This window comes from Budorcas taxicolor, chromosome 4 (genome assembly GCF_023091745.1).
Source record: "Budorcas taxicolor isolate Tak-1 chromosome 4, Takin1.1, whole genome shotgun sequence".
In the NCBI taxonomy this organism is placed as follows: domain Eukaryota; kingdom Metazoa; phylum Chordata; class Mammalia; order Artiodactyla; family Bovidae; genus Budorcas; species Budorcas taxicolor.
Window position 1 is genome coordinate 94135603 of NC_068913.1, and position 23142 is coordinate 94158744.

Genomic DNA, 23142 nt, shown 5'->3' on the forward strand with positions numbered 1-23142 from the left:
GAAAGTCCAGGTCTCTTCGTGAAACATCTCGTCCAAGATGCTGAAGAGACAGGCAGCCACGTTGTATATAGCGCATCTCACTTTACACCGCACTCCATGAGTAATGTCTCACCAACACTTGGGGTAGCCAGAAAGAGACCAAAAGAGGTTTCCTGTGCACTTGACAAGAGAGAGCCTCCCCTAATTCCAGTCTGCAGTTGGAGGCAACTTGCAGGAAATTTCTGCTCATACTCTGTATACCGGAGATCAAACCTGTCAATCCTAAAGGAAATCAATCCTAAAGGAAATCAATCCTGAATATTCATTGGAAGGACTGAAGCTGAAGCTCCAGTACTTTGGCCACCTGACGTGAAGAGCCGACTCACTGGAAAAGACCCTGATGCTGGGAAAGATTGAAGGCAGGAGGAGAAGGATGAGATGCTTGGATGGCATCACTGACTCAATGGACATGAACTTGAGCAAACTTCAGGAGATAGTGAAGGACAGGGAAGCCTGGCATGTTGCAAAGAGTTGGACACAACTTAGCGACTGAACAGCTACAACATCTGTATATGGTAAATCCTAATTATAAGTGAGCCCACATTTGTGAGTTCACTCACTTGCTGAAATTTGTTACCTCTGTCAGTACCCCTGCAACTTTTTGGAGCATTTGTGAATGTGCACAGAGCAGCCAGTCTCCCAGGGAGAACATTCCCAGCTGAGGCTGCACACGCAGTGGCTCTGCCTTCTTGTTTCAGCTCTCATCCTGCAAACAAATGTCCTACTCAGGTCTGCTTAGCACCAAGGTTTTCAGGGTTTCTGCACTTTATGTTGCAGTTAAAAATGGCCTCTAAGCATAGCGCTAAAGTGCTGTCTAGTGCTCCTGAGTGCAGGACGGCTGTGATGCGCCTTGAGAAAATCCATGTGTTAGATAAGCTTTATTCAGGCATGAGTGACAGCGGTCTTGGCTGTGAGATCATTGTTAATGAATCATCAATATGTATTAAATACAGTGTCTTTAAACAGAAACCATCATCGAAGCAGGTTGTGTATTGATAAGTTGATAGAAATGTAGCTGGAGTCATAGGAACCAACCCTGTGTTTCCCCGGGAGGCAGTGGTTCAGGATTCCCTAATTCCTTGTTCACAGTAACTTTATAGCAATAAGTATCACAGATAACTAGAGAGACTGAGTATGAATATATCTTTTTAATTAGAAAAATACCAAAAATTTGATGAGTCTTAAGATTGAGGCTTAAAGTTGAATAGAGAAATGGAGCTTTTACAGATATGAAGAGCTGAAAGTGTTAGTTGCTCAGTCCTGTCCAACTCTTTGAGAGCCCATGGACTGTAGCCCACCAGGCCCCTCTGTCCATGGAATTTTCCAGGCAAGAAAACTGGAGTGGGTCACCATTTCCTTCTCCAGGGGATCTTCCTGATCCAGGGATTGAACCTGGGTCTCCTGCGTTTCAGGCAGATTCTTTACTGCTTGAGCCACCAGGGAACCCCGTCACAGATATGGACCCATGTAATTTTATAGTCAAGTCACAGATTCTCAGCAGTGAGTGTGAAAGAGAGACATGATGAAAGATGAACATGTAGACCAACCTGGGAGTGCCCACTGCACCCTCGGTTTGCTCCCTGTATAGTCAAGACTTCACCCTGAACCCTCTGCGCATCTAGGCTGGGGCATGTCAAGCAAGGCCAGAAGCCCAGAGACCTAGGTGTAGCAGGAACATTGGCCCAGCCCCAACCCTCCTCTAAGACCAGCCTACCTTCCCTAAAGCCCCATTGTTTGACTGAGAAATTACTGTGGTGGCAGCAGCTGTAATAAAAGGGGAAGCGGGGACCCGCAGGCGACAGCTTTATCTCTCCCTCCACAGCCCAAGACGGATTGGGCAGCAGCACGGTGCCCAAGGCCAGAGATTTCTTTCCTCTGCGGCCGGCTGGGCCCAGGGGCTTGTCAAGCCCAAGTTAGCGTATCGATTGCCGGCAGGGAGAGGCTGGATACGTGTGAAGCCAGGGCTCACCTGCCAAGAGAGCCTGGCTGCTCCCCAGCGGTGCTGGCCCCAGGTGTGGCTGCTTAGTCACTCGCTGGCGTCTGCCCCGCAGGAGCCTTGAGAGGTCGGCATCTGGTTTGTGGCCTCAGAGGGTGAAGTGTGAATTAGAGGTTGGCAAGCAGGGTCTGAGCCTGGGCGCCTGACAGGAGAGACGGATTGTACCTGTCTGGTCGCCCCTGCAGCTCATGTCTCGGAGGATCTTTCCTCCACCGCAGGAACCTAGTGTGAGAGGAAGCCACGGGCTTCTCGTCACAGCTGCAGCGGCCCACCACGAGCCTGGGGGCTGGAGGGAGGGCTCGTGCTTGATCAGGGCAGCCTTCCTGGCTTTAGGAAAAGGACACCTGGCAGCGAACACAGTGGAAGAAGACGAGGCGCTGGCGTGGGCCTGGGAACTGTACCAGTTTGACTTGTTTTCAGCTGGGCATGAGGAGGGGTCTCGGGAGCCCCCGGATGCAAAGGAGTCCCATGGATTAGTGGTAGGAGCCAGTGTCGGCACTCCCACTCTACCCATTGTCTCATGAGCCCCCAAACACGAGGCAGGCAGTCCTCCACTCCTCCCAGAAGTCGTCTGGGATCAGCTGCCGCTTGATCTTAGCATGCTTGATAAAGCGCGGCAAATGAAGAAGAGGCGGTCTTCCCGTGCATTCTCCTTCCATCCCTGTTCTCGTCTGAGTCCCACAAGCCCACAGCCTCTTCCTCCACCATTAGCCCTCCCACTGTCGGGACGCGCAGTGCTCCAGCACCCAGGGCACTTGCAAGGTGGCAGAGGGCTCTTCGGGCAGTTTGTCACTCACTTCAGTGAGTTTACTGGCTGGCGAGCTCTTGAGGCACTTGTGCTCTATCGTGTACCATTTTGCCCACCTGTTCTCCACCACACACACAGGTCCTCCCAGTGAATTAATTGCTGGGATTAGAGAAAGGGGAAACCAGTTTTGCCATCTACAGTTACGGGTCCTCCCTTCCTCCAGCCGTCAGCAGCCTGGTGCCCATGTGGGGTGGACCCCACCCAGCAGAGCCCAGCACTTCCACCCTGGCTCCACCAGGGAGAGGCGAGGTCCAGGGTTCTGAATGGTGGGGGGAGCTGGCCTTAACCCAGTGGACAGTGTGGGGAGGGGGGTGGGGGGGAAGTCAGGGGTGTGACTGGAGGAAGGATGCTCTTGAGACAGGGCTGGGAGAGGAGGGGAGGCACCAAGGAGGCAGTGGAGGAAGAAGGCTAGCAGGGCAGGCTGGCCTCTGCTCTCAGCTCTGCCCCTTTCTGGCCCCACTGCCCCTGTGTCTCAGTTTCCCCACTAATAAAATCAAGTTGGATTGGATGGGTATAATACCTTCTTTTCGTAACTCTAATAAACTCTTCGTATCCCCTTCTACAGTATACCGCCACTTTAGGCATTGTTGAACTTGCATTCCACCTGAAAGGGTCATGGGGGGCTTCGTGTAGGAAGAGGGTGTTCACGAATAGGAAGAACACCTGACAGAGTCCTAACTCTGCCGAGAGAGATGCTGGGGACGAGACTCCCAGAGCAGAGACAAAGAGCAGGACCGGGAAGGCGGGACCCCGGCTCCTTCCTATTCGTGTCCTCGGCAGCTGCCACTGGCTCTTGCCCAGGCTTCAGAGAACTCCCAGGTATTTAGACACTCATTTTATTGCTTAATCGAGCTTGAAGCCGTTTAAATGAATACAAGTTTTTACGTTTGGCAGTGAAGGCTTTTACAGGCCCCTTTAGCAGGGGAAGAGGTTGGGAGAGAAGCTGAGAAGGAATTCCTCCTGGGCCACTGCCTTTATGAGGTAGAGCGGCATCCTTGCTGGGTCAGGGGTCCTGGGTCTCGGGGAGCCCTCAGGTGGGGAGGCCCGGGAGCCCCTGGGCTTTGCAGGGATCTTGCTGGCTCTGGGGATCAGCCAGTGTGCTCGGCCCGGAAGTCAGGGCTGATGGCAGTGAGCACACCCCTACAAAGGGGTAACCTCCAGCTGGAATCACCCCCTAACTGCCCCTGCACATCAGTGTACTGTGCCCACCTGTCCCCTTCCCGCCTCTTCTCACCTGGCTCTCATCCCACTGCTTTTATTGCCTTCATTAAGCATGACTTCATTCAGCTCTTCCAGGAAGAACACAGGTTCTCCCCTCCTTGGGGATTGCCTTGCTCTCCACTTCCACCCAAGGCTTGCCTGTCTTCCTAGCAGAGCTGGGGCTCAGTGGGTGCTGAACAGGAGTGGGTGTTGCCTGACTCACCCCTGACCTTTAGCTGTGTACACACACAAACACGCACACAGCTCAAGAGGAAGGGGAGGGGATTTGAGGAGAGGAGAGTTCTGAAGTTGCTTTGTCAGTGACATATCTCTTAACGGTGGTTCTGGGGTGCAAGAAGCTGAAAAGATAGACCAGCTCACAGCACTGAGGTGAAGGGTTCTCAGAGGCTCTCACCAGCTCACGCTCTGACTCACCGTTCCAGCTGTTCCTGCCCGTGGAGTGACCGTGGTGGCAGTGGCCCCGGGGCCTCTCTCCTCCCCTGCCCACCCCAGGCTCCCGCTGCTAGCTGACACCCCTATTTCTGCTCCCTAGGTAGAAGTGGAGGTGGAGAGCATGGACAAGGCCGGCAACTTCATCGGCTGGCTGCACATCGACGGCGCCAACCTGTCCGTCTTGCTGGTGGAGCACGCGCTCTCCAAGGTCCACTTCACCGCCGAGCGCAGCGCCTACTACAAATCCCTGCTGTCTGCCGAGGAGGCCGCCAAGCAAAGAAAGGAGAAGGTAGGCTGTGGAATGGGGCCTGGCGGGGAAGGGGCGGCTGCCGTCTCTTGCCCTCCCTTCCCTCCACACCAGCACTGCTGCCTCCATACAACAGACAGAGGCTTCTGTCCCCCGTCAACTGAGTGACTCCGGCTGGTGTTGGTGTCAGACCCCACGTCAGCAACGCCACGCTGAGGCAGGCCCCAGACCCTCTCTGAGCACTCCTGTCCATCACCCCGGCTCTGGTGGGCCTGGCACCGGAAGCTGCCTAGACAGTGACCTTGGAGCCCAGGGTCACCCGAGACCAGAGGCCTTCTTCCCCACCCCCGACCCTCCAGTGCTCTCGGAGGGGCTGGGTGGCCTGCAGCCCATGTCTGAATTTCCTTCACATTGCCCTGCAGGGAAGCCCATTTTGGAAGCTGCCCCAGGAGATGCATAAAGCTGTTAGGACAGCAGATTTACAGCCCATCAGTCTGTGCAGACACTGCATTGAAGAGACAAGGGGGGTGGGTCGGAAAGCAGCTTTTGGAAACAAATGGACGATTAAGGAACCCAGCGGTTTGGTGATGGGAGCCGGGCTCGGCAGCCCCTTGCCCCTACCCCCGCAGCCTGTCGCCATTGACTTACGGCTCAGCCCTGATAATGGGGATAAATCAGCCGGCCACCAATTTGTCAGGGCTTCTCAGAGCTTGAGGAGGATTTCATGGGACAGCCGTGCTGAGCCATAAATTTGTTCCAGGAATAAATGTTTCCTTCCCCATGGGGCAGCCATCTGGCTTACAACTCGCCTCTCAGAGCCAAGGCCCAGACACCTGCCAAAAGGAGTGGGGTCCCCAGGGCCCAGAAGCCTCCGGCTCCTCCCACCTCTCCCATGAGAGAGCATCACACTTCCCCCAGGGGCCAGGTGCCGGAGGACTTCAGGGATCTCTGTGTCTCTTAGTCTCATCCCCTAGAGATTAGGACAGGTGATCGACCCTACTAGAGCTGGAAGGACTCCAGGGAGAGGTGGCTCCAAAGGCCAAGACAGGCGGAAGAGACTACCCACGTCTTGGAGGGCGAGCGGGCCACCATGGGGCCTCTGGGGAGGATTCCACTTCTGTCCCAGTTCTGGTTCCATTACAGCTCCCATCATAGCCTGTCTTCCTAGAGTGATGGGGAAGCAGGAGCCTCGGCTCCTACAGCAGAGGCACTTCCTCTTGGGTTTCCTTTCTGTGACAGCTGAACTTAAGACTGACACCCACTGTGTCCTCTGCTCACTGTAGGGAATAGACGAGAGGTGGTGCAAAGGTTGAACCAGTTAACAGCTGCGGGACAGTTCAGCAAGCGCCCACCTCTAAGGCCCAGATTCTAAAAGTATCTCTGCCCCCTGGCCCTGCTCCCTGGCTGTTCGGCACCTGAGCCTGGAAGCCATCTCTTCAGATCTGAGTAGCCTTCTGCCGTCTGAGAGTAGAGACCCCACAGGGACCAAGGAGAGGACAGAGAAGGGAGTCTGGCCAAAGCGTAGCCCCTTGCTTAGGTGCTGAGCCAGGCATCACTATTTACTACGCAGTGGATTTGTCTGGAAGAACCCAAGTCATCATTTCTCTGGTGCCACGTGATGGTGCTGAGGAGTAATTACCAGTGATTAATTACTTACACAGGCTGCGTGCTTTTATTCCAGTCCAATTAAAATGCAGCACACCACTCTCAGTGCGAGGGCCCGCCCGCCTCTGGGGGCCCTCCTGCATATCCCCTCCTCCTTGAGGCCTGGGGGAATCTAGCCTGACCCCCCCTCCTCCTGGCGGGGCTGCTCTCTGCGAACAGTGTGGGTAGAGCCTTGCAGCAGCCCTCTGAGTTAGCTGGACTCAGACGGGAGAATCTGGGGGTCAGCTGGGGAGCAGTAAACTTGGTATCTGAGGTGTCCCTAGGATCCCCAGCCTGCCCCACCGGTGACCCCGTGAGAGCTGCCTTAGCTGTCGAGAGACAGCCGCATCTGGGGTTAAGAGATCATCGTGGTTCCTGTGGGCTGAGGAAGCTAATAACGAGAGATTTTGTGAGACCAGGGGCACACAGAAGTCTTGTGTGTGTGTGATTATGTGCATGTGAGCAGGTCTGAATGGGGAGCTCCGACAATGCTGTGTTCCCCACTCTGAGAATTTAGCTGCCTCCCTGCAAGGCCTGATCCCCCCTGCGCCTTGCCGTCTCCTCTCCTTAGTGAAGAGGCCAGTCTGTAGGAAGCTGGTTGCAGGGTTCCCCCTCCCCCTCCTCTCGGGATCCTGGGCAGGTCTAAGGGCCAGAGAGGAAGCCTCAGATGGCAGCTGTCTGTCCCCCATACCCTCTGCCCCACTCCTACCTTGGCAGGGCCCTTGACAGGCCTGGATTGGCCATCGATTGGCTTTTATTGAGCTTAGCTTCCCCACTGCGGGCTTGCAGGCCTCCACCACCCTGGCCGCACGCCAGCCCCACCTCCAGAGCCTCCTGAGCAGTGGTATTAAATAGGATTTAGAAAGGAAAGGTTGCATGCAGTGGAACCTCAGTCCACATGGCCCGCAGCCTGCCAGGAGGAGGAGGACCTGGGGCTCCCCCGGGAGGAAGTGCAGGGAAGGCGGGGGGGGGGGGGGGGGGGGGGGGTGGGGGCAGGTGAGGACAGAAGAGACTCCCTCTCCTCTGCCACTAAGCTGGCCCCGGGGTGCAGGGGATCTGAGCAGGACAGGAAGTGGCTGACCCAGCAGTGCAGAGCAGAGGAGGGAGGGGGCTCCCTGCCCACTCACCCCCGGGATCTGTAGCCAGGGCCACCGAGGGGTCACAGAGGGTGTCTGGCTGACGTGTGAGCCCCTCCCTGCCCAGGTTCTGCAGAGGGACAACCGCAGTCGGTGTGGGCCCAGCTTGCCCTTGTTCTAAGTGTGGGGACCTGCCCTCCAGCTGACTGACTCCTTCCCACCACAAAGCCACCAGACTGGGCCACACTGACCAGCTTCTGCAGGGGCCCTGCAGGGCTCTGTGACTGAGGGCCAAGCCTGCCCTCTCAGAAATGGAGCGCCCCGTCTGACAAGCAGCTCCACTTCTTCTGGCCTTGGGCAGCCTCAGGCTTCCAGTGTCCTCTGCTCCCCGCCTGCCCGCTGCCCCGTGAGCTGTGGGACCCCATAGGACTGGCCTGTCTCTGCCTCCTGGTAGGAAAGGGGCCCGAGGGCCACCCCGAGGCTCTGTCTGCATCATCCCTGACCTCCACCCCGCTGGCCCATGAACCTGCCAGGGAAGATGCCCCACCGTCTCTCTCCAGGAGGAAGCCTGACATTGTCGCCTGAGGCACCTTGGCTTGAGGAGTTTCTACTCTCAGCCTGTCAGTCTGTTTCCATTCTGTCCACAAGGCAAAGAAGCCTCCCTCCCCTGCAGCCGAGGCAAGTGGGGTGGGGTTAGGATGGGGGCCAGCTCAGGACCCAGCGCAGGGGCCTGGGAAAGGCAGGGAACAGGAGCGGAGGGAGGCCCTGACTTGGTCTGCAGAGGTAGGGGCACAGTCTGGAGAGTGGTGCTGGTGGGGCTGGCACACAGCACAGACCGCTGGGCCAGGAATGCCTCTGGTGACATCTCCGCCACTCCCGGGCAGCCTCCCCACCAGGCTCAGAAAGTCCCTGTTGCTCATTCCAGTTCCCGGGGCCCAGGCCTCTCCTTCCAGTGGAAGGACACACACTCCTGCCACATTAGAGGCAAGAGCATGGTTTCACAGGTGTGGCCCAAAGTGGTTCAGTAATTCCAGCTTGCATATGTTTCTTGGTACACCACTCCACCATGCCCCAGGAGTCTGTGTAGCAGAAGGCTCACGTGGTCTAACTACCGCCTCTTGCAGGGGAAGAAAAGGAGACTCAGGGAAGGCATGTGACTTGACCAAGGTCACACAGCAAATTAAAGGGGAAAATGAAAGGACCGGAGTCCACAACTCCCACCTACGACTTTTCCCACTGCTCATCGCTGCCTTTTGTGTTCAGGGGCCCAGGTGATGCCAAAATTCCCCTTGAAGGGCTCTAGGGCCCAGCCCCCTGTGTTCAAATCCTGGTTCTGCCACGTCTAGCAAGCCTGTGTGCCTCGGTTTCTTCGTTTCTAAAATCGGGGGTAATGTTGATCCCTTTTGAAAAGCTTGTTGTGAGGATTAGATGACCTAGTACTTGGGTAACGTTTAGTGTGGCCCCTAGTGAGCCTATAAGGTTTGGGCTAATAACTTCTGTCACCGCCTGCCCGAGTCCTGTGTGTGTGTGTCTGAGGGACCCAGTGTGTGGTCCAGTCCCCCAGACTCCCCAGCCCCTTTCCGCCGCCCCGCTGGAAGGCCGTCTCCCTCCCCTGCTCTGACAGGCCTCACCACTGAGACAATCTCCTGGCCGCGGGATTGGCCTTGACGCGCTGTCACCCCGCATCGCTTCTGAGCACTGCAGCCCTGACAGTGCCGGGCTGGGGGAGGGAGGGGGAGGGAAGTGGAGGGCGGCGGCCGGCTCCCCAGCCAGGGTCAGGGCAGCCTCCTTGAGGTGCAGAGGACGGGCGCCCTCGCACAGCGGCGGCCCTCCCCTCCACGGCCCAGCACCGGCCCTGTGACGGTGGGAGGGCCCCGGGAGCTCAGTGACCCTCACAGCGGGTGTGAGGGAAGGAGATGGGGACTGGACGCCACCACAGGGCCAAGGGTCTCACACGCCTGGCATGTGTGGGAGTCGCTGGGAGGCTTGAGGTTTGATTCCCTTTCCCTGGGACCATTAGAGCACATCCTGACGGGCAGGCGGTGGGTACCCTGGCACCTTCGTTCCCAGGGAGATCCCCAGTTGTTCCAGACGCCTCAGAGTGTGGGAGCTACTGGACTGGAAGTTCCCCCACCCCCAGCTCTGCCCTCCAGGGGCTCAGACCAGCATGATGCAACATCACCCCCACACTCGCCCCCAGGGCAGTGGTCCCCCCTCCCCAGAGCCCCTTTCCTGGCATCCTTTCTGACTTCACTTCCTGAACCCCTCACCTCCCCTCTGCTGACCACACGTGCAGGTCTGGGCCCACTACGAGGAGCAGCCCGTGGAGGAGTTGATGCCCGTGCTGGAGGAGAAGGAGCGCTCGGCCAGCTACAAGCCGGTGTTCGTGACAGAGATCACCGACGACCTGCACTTCTACGTGCAGGATGTGGAGACAGGTGAGCGCACACCCGGTCCGTTTCCACCGCCTCACGGCTCCTGGCGCAGGGCCGGCCCACCTCCGGGCCCCCAGGCTTCCAGGGGCCTCCCTGCACAGCTTGCGGCTGCTGCCCACCTCCCAGGCCCCTGAGCAGCGCTGTGGGCCCGAGGTCATATTCTCAGCCGCAACGGGGCCGGTGAGGCTAAGCGGTCCTCTGAGGACTGCTGAGGTCCAGTCCTGTCTGGGTGGTGCTCTGAGACTCTTAGATCATTGTTTTCCTCCCAGACACCCCTGGCAGGGCTGGGCAGGAGGATCGTGCCCTCGGAGCTTATCAGGAAGCAATGGACAGATGGTCTCCATGTGGCTGAGAATCGCATGCCGGCTCTGCTCAGCGCCTCTGCCCCTCAGCCTTCCCGGGGAGGGCAGGGTAGGGGGAGCCCGGGCTTGTCTCTGCTGGGGTTTCTCCTCCTCCAGAGGTTCCTGTAAGCCCCGAGTGCTGACCAGTTGCCATGGAAACAGGCGGCGCTCTAGGGGAAGTCATCTCCAGGAAGTCTTTCTGAAGGACCCTCTTTCTCCGTCTTCCCTCTTCCTCCTGCCCTCCAGTGCTGTGCACTGAGGCCAGGGTCCTATCCCCTGTGCCCACCGGCCCCTGCCCTCGGCAGAGAGCTCAGGTTTCTGAGCAGAGAGGGCAGCAGAGCCGGCTCTCACAGCAGCTGCACTGGGGCCCCTCTGGCCCAGCTTCCACCTCCACTCCCTTTACTCTGTCCATCCTGACCTCCCGCCTCTCATTTGCCACCCTGTGCAGGGAAACATTTTAGCTGAGATCAGAGGAGAAAGCTCTTTAAGCTACTTCTCGGTCGAGGAAACCAGGTCTTTGCAAGGTGGAGGGGGCGGGAAACATCAGTGACATGGAGGCAGCCCCGTGGGTGGCAGGGTGCCAGGGTGCGGCTCTCCCTGCCCTCCTCGGCGCCACCCCAGGGCCACTCCAGATGGTCGACAGCCTCGTGTCGGCCTCTTCCCCGCTCCCGATACTGCCTGGGCAGCTGCATTTGTAGCAGTGTCATTTCACCGGGGAGACCGACCATTCTGAGCCTCGGGCTGGGCTTGGGAGGCGAGCAGAGCCAGGGAGGGGCTGAGATGAGCTGCTGAGCCTGCAGGGTTAGGATCTCTCGTGGTCAGCAGCATTCCTGGTGAGAGGGGCCTGGCCACTGCCTGGGTAATGGAGCCAGGAGGAGACCTCCAGGTCTGAAAGGTGGCCCAGGTAGGAATGAGAGCTACTCCTGAGCCCAGGAGCTGGCAAGAAGGCCCTCTGGGAGCTTGGGGAGAGGGAACTCAAAGGAGACCCTGCGCAGGGAACCCCGGCTCCCAGGCAGGCTGCACCTGGCCTCTGGGTCCTGCCAGGTAGGACTATCACTGAGTACAGACAGGTGCTGGGGTCTCCAGGGGGCAGAGCCTGAGGCTGAGTTCAAGGCCTTTGCCACGTAGTCTCTGTCATCTCAGAGGCTTCCTGTGTCGGTTCCGCACCCTGCCTGGCCGTCGGTGACAGCTCTCGGAAGCCAGGACACTGCACCAAGTGGCAGCCAAGGCAGATAACAAGGAGAAAAAGGGAACTTGGGGGGAACCACGGATTGTTGGAAGATTGGAGGAGCAAGTGACGTGCTGCGTGGCACGCCACCTGGATGGCTGTGAGCTCCAAAGAAAGCCTGCCCTCCATCAAATCCATGATCAGGAACCTGGGCATACACAGCCTCCCTCTCCTGAAACCCTTGGCCCCTCTGGGAGGCAGGGGCATACTCTGGCCCTTTTTCCCTTCTCTTAATTAAAGCCTGCCTTCGGGAAGGATCTGGTGAAGTAACGAATGCATTGCCATTGGCCCTACGTGACCAACCAGGCTCTGTGTAAGGACCTCCCAGAGGGCTTTGCCTATTCGCAGAGCTGTTGCCTTGGAGCAAAATAATAATAATAATAGAGCAAGTATTACAAGATCTCATCTGTGTAGAGGAGGCTTCTATGTCCCTGAAATTTTACTGTCTGGGCAAGAAATGCAGGTGCAGGAGAACAGAGAGTTTACTGCCAGGCAGGGGGAGGGCAGCTGCTTCTAAAATGTCCCAGAAACCGTCTTGTGAAGGCCAGGGCAGGGCCCGAGTGTGGTCAGGCACAAACCTGCAGACCCCTCTTCAACACAGTGTGGTTGCCAAGCACCCTGCATGGCCGGAGCATTACTAGGTCTCAAGAGAAGTGGCAGAACCAAGTGAGCTATGGTCTCTGCCCTGAAGGAGCCCATGGTGCAGTGGCAGAAGCATAAACCAGACAGGGAGTGGATAAGGCCCGCTGTGACAAGGGCAGTGATGGCTAACATGTGTCAGGCTGTGTAACAGGGTGGCCCCGGGCCCTGAGGGTGGGGGAGGAATCCCTCGCTCCCACCACACACACACCCTCCCAGCCCAGCACCCTCCCCCTGGAAACGAAGTGGGCGGAAAAAGGCCAGGTGTAGAGCTTGAATCAGACCCAGAGGGATGTAAAGGAGAAGCCACTGGGACTGACGCATAGCAAGAGGGTGGTGACGGGATGCGGCAGGAGGGGGCCCCTGAGAAGACCTTGGGGTTGCCACACCCAGGGACAGACAGACCAGCCGCCGGGTGGATGACCCAGGGAGAATGGCTTAGGAAAGAAAAGGCAAGGAAGGGGCCCCGCCCAACCCCGTGGAGGAGGGCAGTGAGTTGGCTTGGAGGTTCAGTTCCGCACGTGTCTCTAGACGCGTCATGTCGGAGCGGCCACGTCTGAACAGACTGAGACTAGGCCCCGCTCCCGGACTCGCTCCCATCTTTCACAGCCCAGACTCTGAGGCCCTTCCTTGTGCAGGGTCATCGGGGGCCCCCTCCTTCAGCTCCACTTTTGTCCCTGGGAGACTAGGCAGAGAGAGGCTACTGTCCGTCACCACTTCTGTGGCCCAGGCCAGGGTCAGCCCTGGTAGGAGTGGAGAAGGCAGGTTGGCCTGGGCCTTGCTTGTGTCCACTCACTTTCTCCACCTCCTAAACCAAAGCCTAGGAACAGTCCCTGCGCATCCCCAGGGACAGCCAAGACTGGAAGGCTGGGTACCTCTTAGGCCTGAAATATCTGCAAAATATCATGAACCTCCTCGAGCAGGAACCAAAGAGACGTTCCCTGCAGGATGGGGGCAAGCCAGTGCTGTGGGCACCCTGCAACAGTCCACATCCTGCCCACTCCCTCGGCTCGTCTTCCACCCAGCCCCATCCAGAGATGAGGCTCCAGGGAACGTGGCACCCAGGTCTCACTCCCTCTTCCTCCCCACAGGCACCCAGCTGGAGAAGCTGATGGAAAACATGCGCAATGACATTGCCAGCCACCCTCCCGTTGAGGGCTCCTACGCCCCCCGCCGGGGCGAATTCTGCATCGCCAAATTCGTAGACGGAGAATGGTAAGCCACCTGGACCCAAGCAAGGCAGAGTCTTAAGCAGGAGCAAGAGGAGGTCTGTCTCCAGGGCACCAGCCGGCAGAAACGCCAGCCAGACTTGAGGCATTCACTGTATCAGCCTGCTTTCCACTGAGTGGTCACTCTTGACCTTGGCCAGCTCTCCAGAGTGGTCCTCCGTGTTGCCCATTTGCAACCTGCAGTGTAACCCACAGTTTTTCTGCAGTCGGCCTCTAAGGTACAGGAGTATCCCTCCTCCTCTCTCCTGGGCTCTTCTGTTGGGGGTGCCCTGGCTGGCTGCATCTCTGCAGCACCCCATCACCCCACACAGGAGAGACGATGTCAGGAGAGGGCAGGGTTGGTGAGGGGATCGCTGGTTCCTGTGAGCCCAAACCAGCCACCACCCTCCACCCCAGCTGTCTGGTACAGGAGTAGCGGCACTCCCAGGCTGCAGGAAGGTCACTTACATCTGATCTACCAAAGATAGGGCCCATGGCCTTCCCAGGGTGACGAAGTGACTTGGATGCGTTCCCTGCTGCGGCCTCCCAGACAGATCTGCCGGCTAATTACAGCTGCTGTTTAGTGTGCTGGGTTTAAACAGCAGACATCAATCTAGTCATTAGTCTTGTTGCTTTATGCCCCAAGGACACATTAATCTGCTCCTCATGCTCCCCTCTCCCTCCCTCTGCTCCCAGCTAGGCTCTGATTCCATTAGATGGGGTCCCGATGGAGTCTGAAAACCGGCCCCCTGTGACACCCGTGGGTGTTCATTCTGAGCCCTGGGCAGGGAAACACTGCACCCCCCTGGCCTGCCGTCGCTGAGGCTCTGGGGAGTCTCCTCGGGGCTGTCCCTTGAGCTCTGCCGGTGATGCCATTGCAGGTACCGCGCCCGAGTAGAGAAAGTCGAGTCTCCTGCCAAAGTACACGTCTTCTACATCGACTATGGCAACGTGAGTGCGGGGTCGGAGGTGGGCGAGCAGCACAGGAGGGGCCGGCCCCTAGGTCAAGTCCATCTGAGCTTTAGACCTCCCCCTCCCTCCCTGACAGATGGGGACCCTGTGGGCCTCTCTGCTGCTCATCCTGAGGGACTGGGCAACACCAGTGTCTCTGCTCAGAGGCCTGTGAGCACTGAGCGGTCTCCTGTCCAGGCCCAGTCACAGCCCCGGTTTCTCTCCTGCCCAAACTCTAAAGAGGGGCCATGAAGTCCTGGCCCTGTACACCCCGTCTCCTGGTCCGCAAGGTGCCTGGGTGCTGATCCCCAGTGCATCCCAAACCAGGCTTGCTGAGAAGGGACTGGTATCCCCAGGAGAAAGGCCCCTTGGACTGGGCCTGAGAGTGTGTTGACCGTTCCCTGCAGCAAGCAGGAGAGAAAGCTGTCCTTCAGAGCCGTGCTGCTCCTGAGGACTGGTGTTGGGTGGCCCGTGAATAGAAAACCCAGAGCGGGGCCGTGCTCCCAGCCCACCACCGAGGAATACACACAGGACAGGGTCTTGCCAACTGGGGTTGCCCTGTACACCTGGGCCAGGACCCTGATCTTAGAGTGCTCTCCCAGCCAGGCACCCCTGCCCCCCAACCCCGCCCCAGCCTGTGGGAAAGTGGTCAGGGAGCCCCTGTCATGGTGGGAAGGCATGGGACAAAGTGGAGACGGCAGTGAGAGCCCAGTGATCAGGTGGGCAGTGTCAGTTGGAGCCCCCAGGTGTGCCACCACCAAGCCCCGCTTCCCCGGCTTTGCTGACCCTGCAGGCCTGTGCACGTGGAAACAGAAACGAGTCCTGGGTGCGGGAGGGAGCTGAGTTAGAGTGCTCAGGGGCCTGGCCACTTGAATCGTCCCCCAAGAGCAAGGGGGCTTCCAGTGCGTGACGCCGCTGGCCCGGTGTGTCCTCTACAGAGGGAGATCCTGCCGTCCACCCGCCTGGGCACCCTGCCGCCTGCCTTCAGCACCCGCGTGCTACCAGCTCAAGCCACAGAGTACGCCTTTGCCTTCATCCAGGTGCCCCAAGATGTGAGTCTCCACCCCTTTCTTCCTCCCAAAGGGGACCATCCCCTGACACATGACCACTGCTGCGCCCCCAGCACGTACCCACGGGAACTAAATGCACAGCCGTCCTGGGTCCCACCCCCCACCCCCTCGCCCACTCTCACGGGGCTGCGCCCCTACCATGGCCCCCATATGGCGCCTCTGCCTGTAGCCTGCTCGGCTCTGGGCTGCAGTTGTCTCCCAGTACTCCTTCCAGTCTCAGATGGTGCCACCAGAAGTGACTGTCCCCAAATAGATTTGACCGGGTCACACCTCTGCCAGGAATCCTCCGCTGGGGCCGTCCTGGCTGATGGGAGGGGGTGGAGACAGTGATGACGGGGGAGAGGGGCGTGGCCAGGGAGGTCCAGGTCAAGGCAAGGCGGCCTTGGCGCATCTGAGTCGGCTGTTGAGGAACCACGCGCAGGGTTGGGGAGGGGAGCCTGGTGGGACAGGGCACACTGGGTGAAGACTAGTCTACCAGCTGCAGGCAGTGGCAGGAGGTGAGTGGGGCCCTTGTCTGCCCTGGCAGGGAGGTTATTCTTTGTATCGTAGATGGGAGGGGTCTGAGCTGAGCGGGTAGTGAGGTGATGCTGGCACGTCTAAGCAGACTTCCTGGAGGTCCGGGACCTGGGGCCCTCGCAGTTCTTGGCTGGCACCAGCCTCTCGTGCTGACCTGGGTCTGTGCCCGCCGCAGGAGGATGCCCGGACCGACGCAGTGGACAGCGTGGTGCGGGACATCCAGAACACGCAGTGCCTGCTCAACGTGGAGCACCTGAGCGCCGGCTGCCCGCACGTCACCCTGCAGTTCGCTGACTCCAAGGGGGACGTGGGGCTGGGCTTGGTGAAGGAAGGGCTGGTCATGGTGGAGGTGCGCAAGGAGAAGCAGTTCCAGAAAGTGGTACGTGCTGTGGGGGGCGGGACAAAAATGGTCCGTGCTGTGGGGGTGGAGCAACCCCTGGCGTCCCAGGGGAGGGTGGGTGCCCCCCCCCGGAGCCAGTGAAGGAGCAGGGACCCACCATCCTGCTGCTCCTGCAGGGGAAAGATAATGGATTTGGGTTTGTTGGGGTTTTTTTAAAAAAGTTAATTACTTCCCAAATTAATAGGCTGCCGGTTTGGCTGAAAACTGCAGCTGCAAACTGGAGCAGAAAGTTTCCCTGTGCCCATCCCCCTCGGTGACAGGCCAGGAAGCTGTGCCAGGGGTGGCGCAGAGAGGGTCACAGCCCAGCGTGCTGTCTCTCCTGTCCTCGTGTCCTCCTCTCCGAGCCCATCAGCAGCTCCCAGCACTCAGTGCCGCCTGAGGTGCTTACCCAGAAGACTGCCACAACCCCCTCCAGCCTGTGGGGAGCTGGGCCTGAGTCCCACCTTCCTCCTTTGTAAAACATCTGGCCCTGGGGATCAACCATTGGACACTTGAGTCTCCCGTTCATGAAGTGAGGAGAGCGCAACCAGCCTGACTCCTCCTAGGGTGGACCACGAGGATGGGGGTCTGCCAGCTGGGGAACCACCTTGCACAGCTCAGTGGTAGATCTTTAGAGCCAGGCTTCTCCAACTCAGCACTGTTCCCATCCCAGTTCCCCAGCCTCTCCCGACGACAGGCCAGCCTCCAGGGACAGGCCAGGCTGGTGGGAAGCCCCTGTGCCCTTCTGCAGCACCCAGCTCCCCTGCCCTCCTGAGCTGGAGGGACTCAAACAGCAGGGTTGAAACCAACATTCTTCTCTCTCCACTAGGCCTTGCTTCCCTTTTTGCCTTTCCTCTCTCCTCACTTGCGGAATGGGGGTTGGTGGGTGTGTAGCTCTAGTTATGTGGGTTGATAATTCATTTGGAATAAGACTTCACTGTGGATCACTCCTGTGTCTTGTCTGGACAGGAGGGGCCTGACCCCTAGTCTCCCTGCAGTTTCTTGGATCACTCCTAGGAGTTAGCTTAAGTTTCACTATAAACCTGGAAATCTTAGTGTCCCCCATATGGAACTACCCGTAACGCTTCTGGTTGTCTGTGTGAGTGCTAAGTCGCTTCAGTCGTGTCCAACCCTGCAGTTCTATGGACTGCAGCCCACCAGGCTCCTCTGTTCATGGGATATTCCAGGCAAGAATACAGTGTTAAGAAACACCTAATGTGTTTATTCATTCACTTACTCATTCTTTCAGTAAATGTTTTTGAGGATCTGCACATCTCTGAATAAGAGACAACATTCCTGCCCTATAGAACTTGCATTCAAACATGAGGAGACAAAGAATAAAAAAGTCAACAAAATCAGACATTAGACGATGAGTGCGATGGAAAAAGAGAAAGTAGAAGTAAAGGGGATCGGGAATGTGGGGGAGTGGTCATAATTTTCAAAAGGGAATCATATGAGGTCTCGTTAAGAAGGTGACTCTTAACCAGAGGCTTGAGCAGGCGAGATAGGTAGCCAGGTGGAAAGGAGAGAGAAGCATGTTTCAGGCGATTGGAACAGCCCGCAGAGTCTGGAAACAGCAAGGAGACGGCGACTCTGCACTTGGATTTTCCTTGGAGGGAGCTGGGAACCCCTTGAGCAGGGGAGTGATGTGACCTGACCTGGGCCTCTGCAAGGCCCCTCTGGCTGCTCAGATGCAAGTACCCCCACCTTGACCATCCATCCCATTGTTTTCTTGTCCCTCCCAGATCACAGAATACCTGAACGCCCAGGAGTCAGCCAAGAGTGCCAGGGTGAGTTTTTGCCTCAGGAGCCCCAGAGGGTGCTGGGAGAGGGGCTTTGGCCATCCAGGTTCCAGCCTCTCCTGCCTTCCCTGACGAGCCATTTGCTGTTTTCTCACAGCTGAACCTGTGGCGCTACGGAGACTTCCGAGCTGACGACGCAGATGAGTTTGGCTACAGCCGCTAAGGAAGCACCGGGTCTGACCCCCAGCACCGCTCACGCCAGCACCCCTTCTTCTGCCGGGAGGGTGTTTTCAGCTCCAGACCTCAAATCGGGGCGTAGATTGGGTCCAGCTTTGCTTCAGTGTCTGGGAATGTCTCGTAGGGTGGCATCTGGGCAGGGGGTGGGAAGAGCCCCCCACCACCACAGCTTTCAGGGGGCAGGCATTGTCTTCCAAGAGGACAGGCACTGCCCTCCGCTGTCTCTCCCAGCTGATTTTGTTTCTGTTTGGAGATTTGTGGGGTTTTTTGTTTTTTTTTTTCAATTGTCCTCAAATCAGGAAGAAACGTGAAAGACTTTGTCCTAATCGGGGGCTTAATCCTAGCCCCAAGGCCGGCTGCCGACTGGCACCCCACGTCCACCCCAGACCGTCTTTCTCCCTGGCTCTCTGTCCAGCTGTTACGTGGTTTTTCTGATACGTCCATTCTCAAATGCCAGCGTGTCCACATCTGCCCCTTTGCCCCAGCCCTCCCTATTTCTGTATTTAAAGCTTTTGAGGCCCAATAAAATAGTACATGCTGTCTGCAGCTCTTATTGGTGATGGTGGAGCCCAGAGCCCAGAATCTCAACAACTCCAGCCAGGAGGCGACTTGGCACTCAAATGACCGCCAAGTGTGCCTGACCACGCTCCCTGAAAAGAGCCAGTCACAGGAATCAGTGCAGAACTTCAGAGCAACTCCCAGGGCCTGGTGGGCATACCTGGCACCATGGCCATCGTGCAGAAGCCTGCAGGTCTTCTCTTTTGACTCATCTGCACATGACTGCTCTCAAGAACCTCAGCAGCTCAGCATACGGTACCCAGGTGAGAGGTTGCTGGGCCTATCCTTGGGCCGGACCCACCAGCACCCGCCAAGGGACCAGCAGGGTCTCGCTGAGAGAAGTGAGGTGAGTTCTGGCTTCCTGCTGCAGCGAAAGGAAAACCTAATGCCCAGACAGACCCTCGCAGTACACTGAGGTCGAGGCCCCTGGTCTCCACCCGGATCCCTCCAGTGTCCACTGGAGAACGAGGGGCTCCAAGAGGGGTCGAGGCCCAGGCTGAGGCGAGCCAGTCTCTCCAGGTTAGATCTGGCTCTGTTTGACTTCACAGGGTGCCCGCAACCCCAGACTACTCCTAGGCCCCGAGGGGGCACCCTAAGAGTGGCTGCTGCGGTGTGTGTGGTGAGATGCCCCCGTGCTTCTCAGAGTGAGAAAGCAGGTGTGCACGTGCTGTGGAGCTCATCACTCCAGCACCCGTGGAGTCCAGGGAACCTGCCTGTTCCCCTGAACTCCAGAGCCCCATCCTTGTGGCCCTGACCTTCCTAGGCATGTACTCACATGGTGGCCTGTCTTCTTGGCAGCCCCCCTTTTCTGCCCCATGTTCTGATCTGGGGTGATGCTTCAAGCTGCCATGTATTAAGATTGGTCATTTCTTTTGTCAAGTCTTTGGGGAAAGTCAGAGGAGGTGACTTTGTGGGGGATGGGGGGATGCTTTGTGGGGCCTGGCTGGCCGGCTCTCATCCCTCAATGAGGTCCAGGTCCCCAGAAAATTCTGGCTCCTGGCAATTCTGCCCCACACTCACTTATTCAGGCCCAGGGCTCATGTGGGGTTCTGCCCAGGACTCCCGTCTCCCTCTACTTAGGGTGACTCCAGTTAAGGAGAGAGGCGAGAGAGAAGAACCAAGGGCGGGCTGGGGAGGGCTGTCACGTGCTGTGCTGCAGCCGGAACCCCTTCCCCCTCCTCTCTGCAGGACTTATGGGCTCTGCCTGCTGTCTCTCTGGGTTGGAGTGTCTTTGATCCTCAGATCAGAACCTCTTCACAGTCTAGTAAACCATTTCCCATGGCTCTGGACAGCCCCAGTGGGGGCCCGAGAAGGCTGCAGGAACGCAGGTGATGAAGTCTGCCCTCTGTTCTTGCTCCTAGAGAAGCTTTTCTAACCCCTGCAGGCAGGCCCACTCTCACCGTGGTCTCTCACTTTTATACATCAAGGAGACTGGTCAGAGAGAAGAGAATGCCGTTTCACCCATTTCACTCCCTTCTGGTGGGGCCCAGAGGTAGTCACTGTGTATTCACTTGAACACAGTTGGCAAAGGGGCAAAATGTCAGCCCACTCTTTCAGTGAAAGGGTCTGTAATCATGTCTCTGTCTTAACAGTTTCCTTGGTTACATCTGCGCCCAAGGATAAACCCTCCATGGTTCTCCAGCTGAAGTGATGCCTGAGCCTTCCCCCTTCTTACTTTCTTGCTCCAAGGCTGATTTAGACAAAGGTCAGAGTATTCACCAGGCCGGAAGCCCTGCTGCTACTGGTTCTGGCCCCAGCTCAGTGTTCTCTTTACCATGTCAGTTGAGTTCCTGAGGTCTGACCTGGCCAGGCAGGGCTGGGGCTAAGGTGAAGTGAGCCAGGCACCTAAAGTACAGAATTTAAGGAGGCGCTCAGAGTGTGCGGGTGCCTTGGCGTACTTTCTTTTCATTCCCCATTGAGGCCAGCCAGCATCAGCACTTGCGCAAATAGCACCAAAAAAGAAAAAAACCATCTCCAAGGTCTTTCTCCTGCTAGAGTTGCAAAACATGCTCCTTGATGGTGGCTCATAAGCTCTGCCTCCCCATCCACCTTCCTAGTTGAGCAACAGAATTATTTGAGCACCTGTCATTCATCCATCCATCCATCCACCAAACACAGGTTAAGACCCAGCAGCACCGGCGCAGCCGCGGGTCTGCTGAGTGCCAAGGCCACCTCCCCAGGTTCTCGGCGTGCAGTCTAGGTGCCCAGGAGGCAGCAGATGCTGAAACCCCAGTAACAAGCTTCAGCAGTGGTCTCACCCCAGGACAAGGCTGAGGCCCTCATCTAGTGTTTACGGAAGCGTCACAGGAGGAGGAGGGCGGAGTCAGACTGATGGATGGCAGGAGAGCGGCACTGCCAATCCGGGCAGGCTGGGAAGTTTCCCAGACTCAAGACTGATGGTGCAGACTCCGGGGTTTAGGTAGCCACTGGGAGGAAGTCCTGACGCCCAAGACCCCTCCCCAGCAACGCTCACCCACCTCCTCCCTGCCAGTGGACAGGACCAGGAGGGCGGGCAGGCAGACAGTGGAGAAAGGGTTCACACAACTGCCTCCACTTTATTTATTGATTATTTCTGCGTCCCAGGAAGAGAGGCAATGGACCCCTTTTCTTGCTTTATCCCATATTTGGAAGCAACAGGGAGGGGCTAGAGAACTGGTGCCTCAAGAGTGGTTATTGATGTCCTAATTATAAGAGGATGCTAATTTAATTTGAACCTAATTACAGTGTACTACCCTGGGTGGCATGTGTTTTAATAATTAGCGTCCTTCAGATGCGTAGGAGTGTAATAATATTTACAGTGGGTTGGCCAGCAGCCTGGGGAGGCGGGCTGGGGGCCCATACGCCACCCTCCCCCCGGACAGCTTGGCTGCTAGCAGGTGGGGAAGATGGCACACGAGTCCTGGTTGGCTAGGATCTTGTCAGCTTTCCCGGGGAACATGCTTGGGCCTCATCGCCAGCCTCTTCCTTGACCCAGCAGGTCGCCCCACTCTGCAGGGAGCCAGGCTAGAAGTCTGGGAGGCATCACAACCAGCAGCATTCACATCCCTCACCCACCTCACACTGTGCCACAAAGACAAGACCTATCTCTGGTTTCCTTGGTGGCTCAGATGGTTAAGAATCTGCCTGCAATGCAGGAGACCTGGGTTCAATCCCTGGGTCAGGAAGATCCCATGAAGAAGGGAATGGCAACCCACTCCAATATTCTTGCCTGGAGAATTCCATGGACAGAGGAACCTGGAAGGCTGCAGTCCGTAGGGTTGCAAGAGTCGGACATGACTGAGCAACTCACACGCACACTGCCTACATGGGCCTATCCAAAGGAAGGGCTTGTTGAGGGGAGAGGAAGGAGAACCACGTGGTTTTTCTTCTCTCTTTATTGAAATACACCTTCAGAAAGGTGCACAGATCATCATTGTGGAGCTCAGATTTTCACAAAGTGAACACAGCAATATGAGCACACACAACCTAGAACCTCACCAGCCCTCGTAAGCTTGCCCTTCAGTCACTATCTCCCCAAAGGCAGCCCTCTGTTTCATCCCAGTGGGTGAGTTTTGACTGAGTCGTTGCATGTTCGTTTTTTGGGTTTGCCTGGTTTTGATTTTTTATGTAGGTGGAGTCCTGCAGTATGTGTCCTCATGTGCCTGCCTTTTCTCGCTCAGCTCATCGGGAGGTTCATCCCGGATAGCTGTGCTGTGTGCATCTCATTTCTGTACGCTCTGTTGTCTGAAGATACCACTCTTTGGTGGTTATAAAGGAGTCAGATGCTCAGCAATCTGCTAGAGCCAGAGCTCTGCCAGTTCCCAAAGGGAAATCTGCTTGTCCTCATTATGCAACTGGGGGAACGGGAGGCGACACGTTGGAGAAAGAGGAACACGATGGCAGGGCAGGGACGGTCCACCCACCGTGAACCCAGAGCAGCGTGGTTGCCAGCGGGGCTCCCACGCCTAGCCTCTCAGAGCCCTCAGCGGTGGGGAAAGGTTCTATTAGCAAATTCTAGAAGCCAAGGAGAAAAACCAGGGGTTTGAGAGAAGCATGCACCAGGCCAGTGCTTCTCTTAAGTGTGGCTGGCAGACCAGCAATCTCAGAGTCACCCGGGTTGCTTGCAAAAAGGCAGCTTCCAAGAATAATGCTAAGACTCTATTGGGAATGGGTGTGGGGTGAGTGAGCTCAAGCCTCATCTATCATTGCAGGAAGACAGTGAGTAACATTGTAACATTTGAAGTTGATAAAACAAGGAACTGGCCTATTGTTTAACAATAAGATGGTAACCAACAGACGATCTAAAATAGATAATGTAAAGTGGTTACCTGCCTGTGGGTAGCATTACTTGGGGTGGGGTGTATACCTTCTTATTAATCTGTGTGTGCTATCCTTT

General features: G+C 57.2%; 1 protein-coding gene across 1 annotated transcript in view; it reads left to right on the plus strand.

Moving 5' to 3' along the window:
• SND1 (staphylococcal nuclease and tudor domain containing 1) overlaps positions 1 to 18755 on the plus strand; it is a 419879-nt gene extending 401124 nt beyond the window's left edge. Inside the window, exons 17-24 of the mRNA XM_052638359.1 lie at positions 4597 to 4785; positions 9760 to 9901; positions 13198 to 13321; positions 14196 to 14265; positions 15204 to 15317; positions 16027 to 16230; positions 17976 to 18020; positions 18130 to 18755. Of these exons, the coding sequence (XP_052494319.1) occupies positions 4597 to 4785; positions 9760 to 9901; positions 13198 to 13321; positions 14196 to 14265; positions 15204 to 15317; positions 16027 to 16230; positions 17976 to 18020; positions 18130 to 18195 (954 nt within the window). The 3' untranslated portion in view covers positions 18196 to 18755. The remainder of the gene's footprint in view (positions 1 to 4596; positions 4786 to 9759; positions 9902 to 13197; positions 13322 to 14195; positions 14266 to 15203; positions 15318 to 16026; positions 16231 to 17975; positions 18021 to 18129) is intronic.
• Positions 18756 to 23142: the final 4387 nt, after the last annotated feature.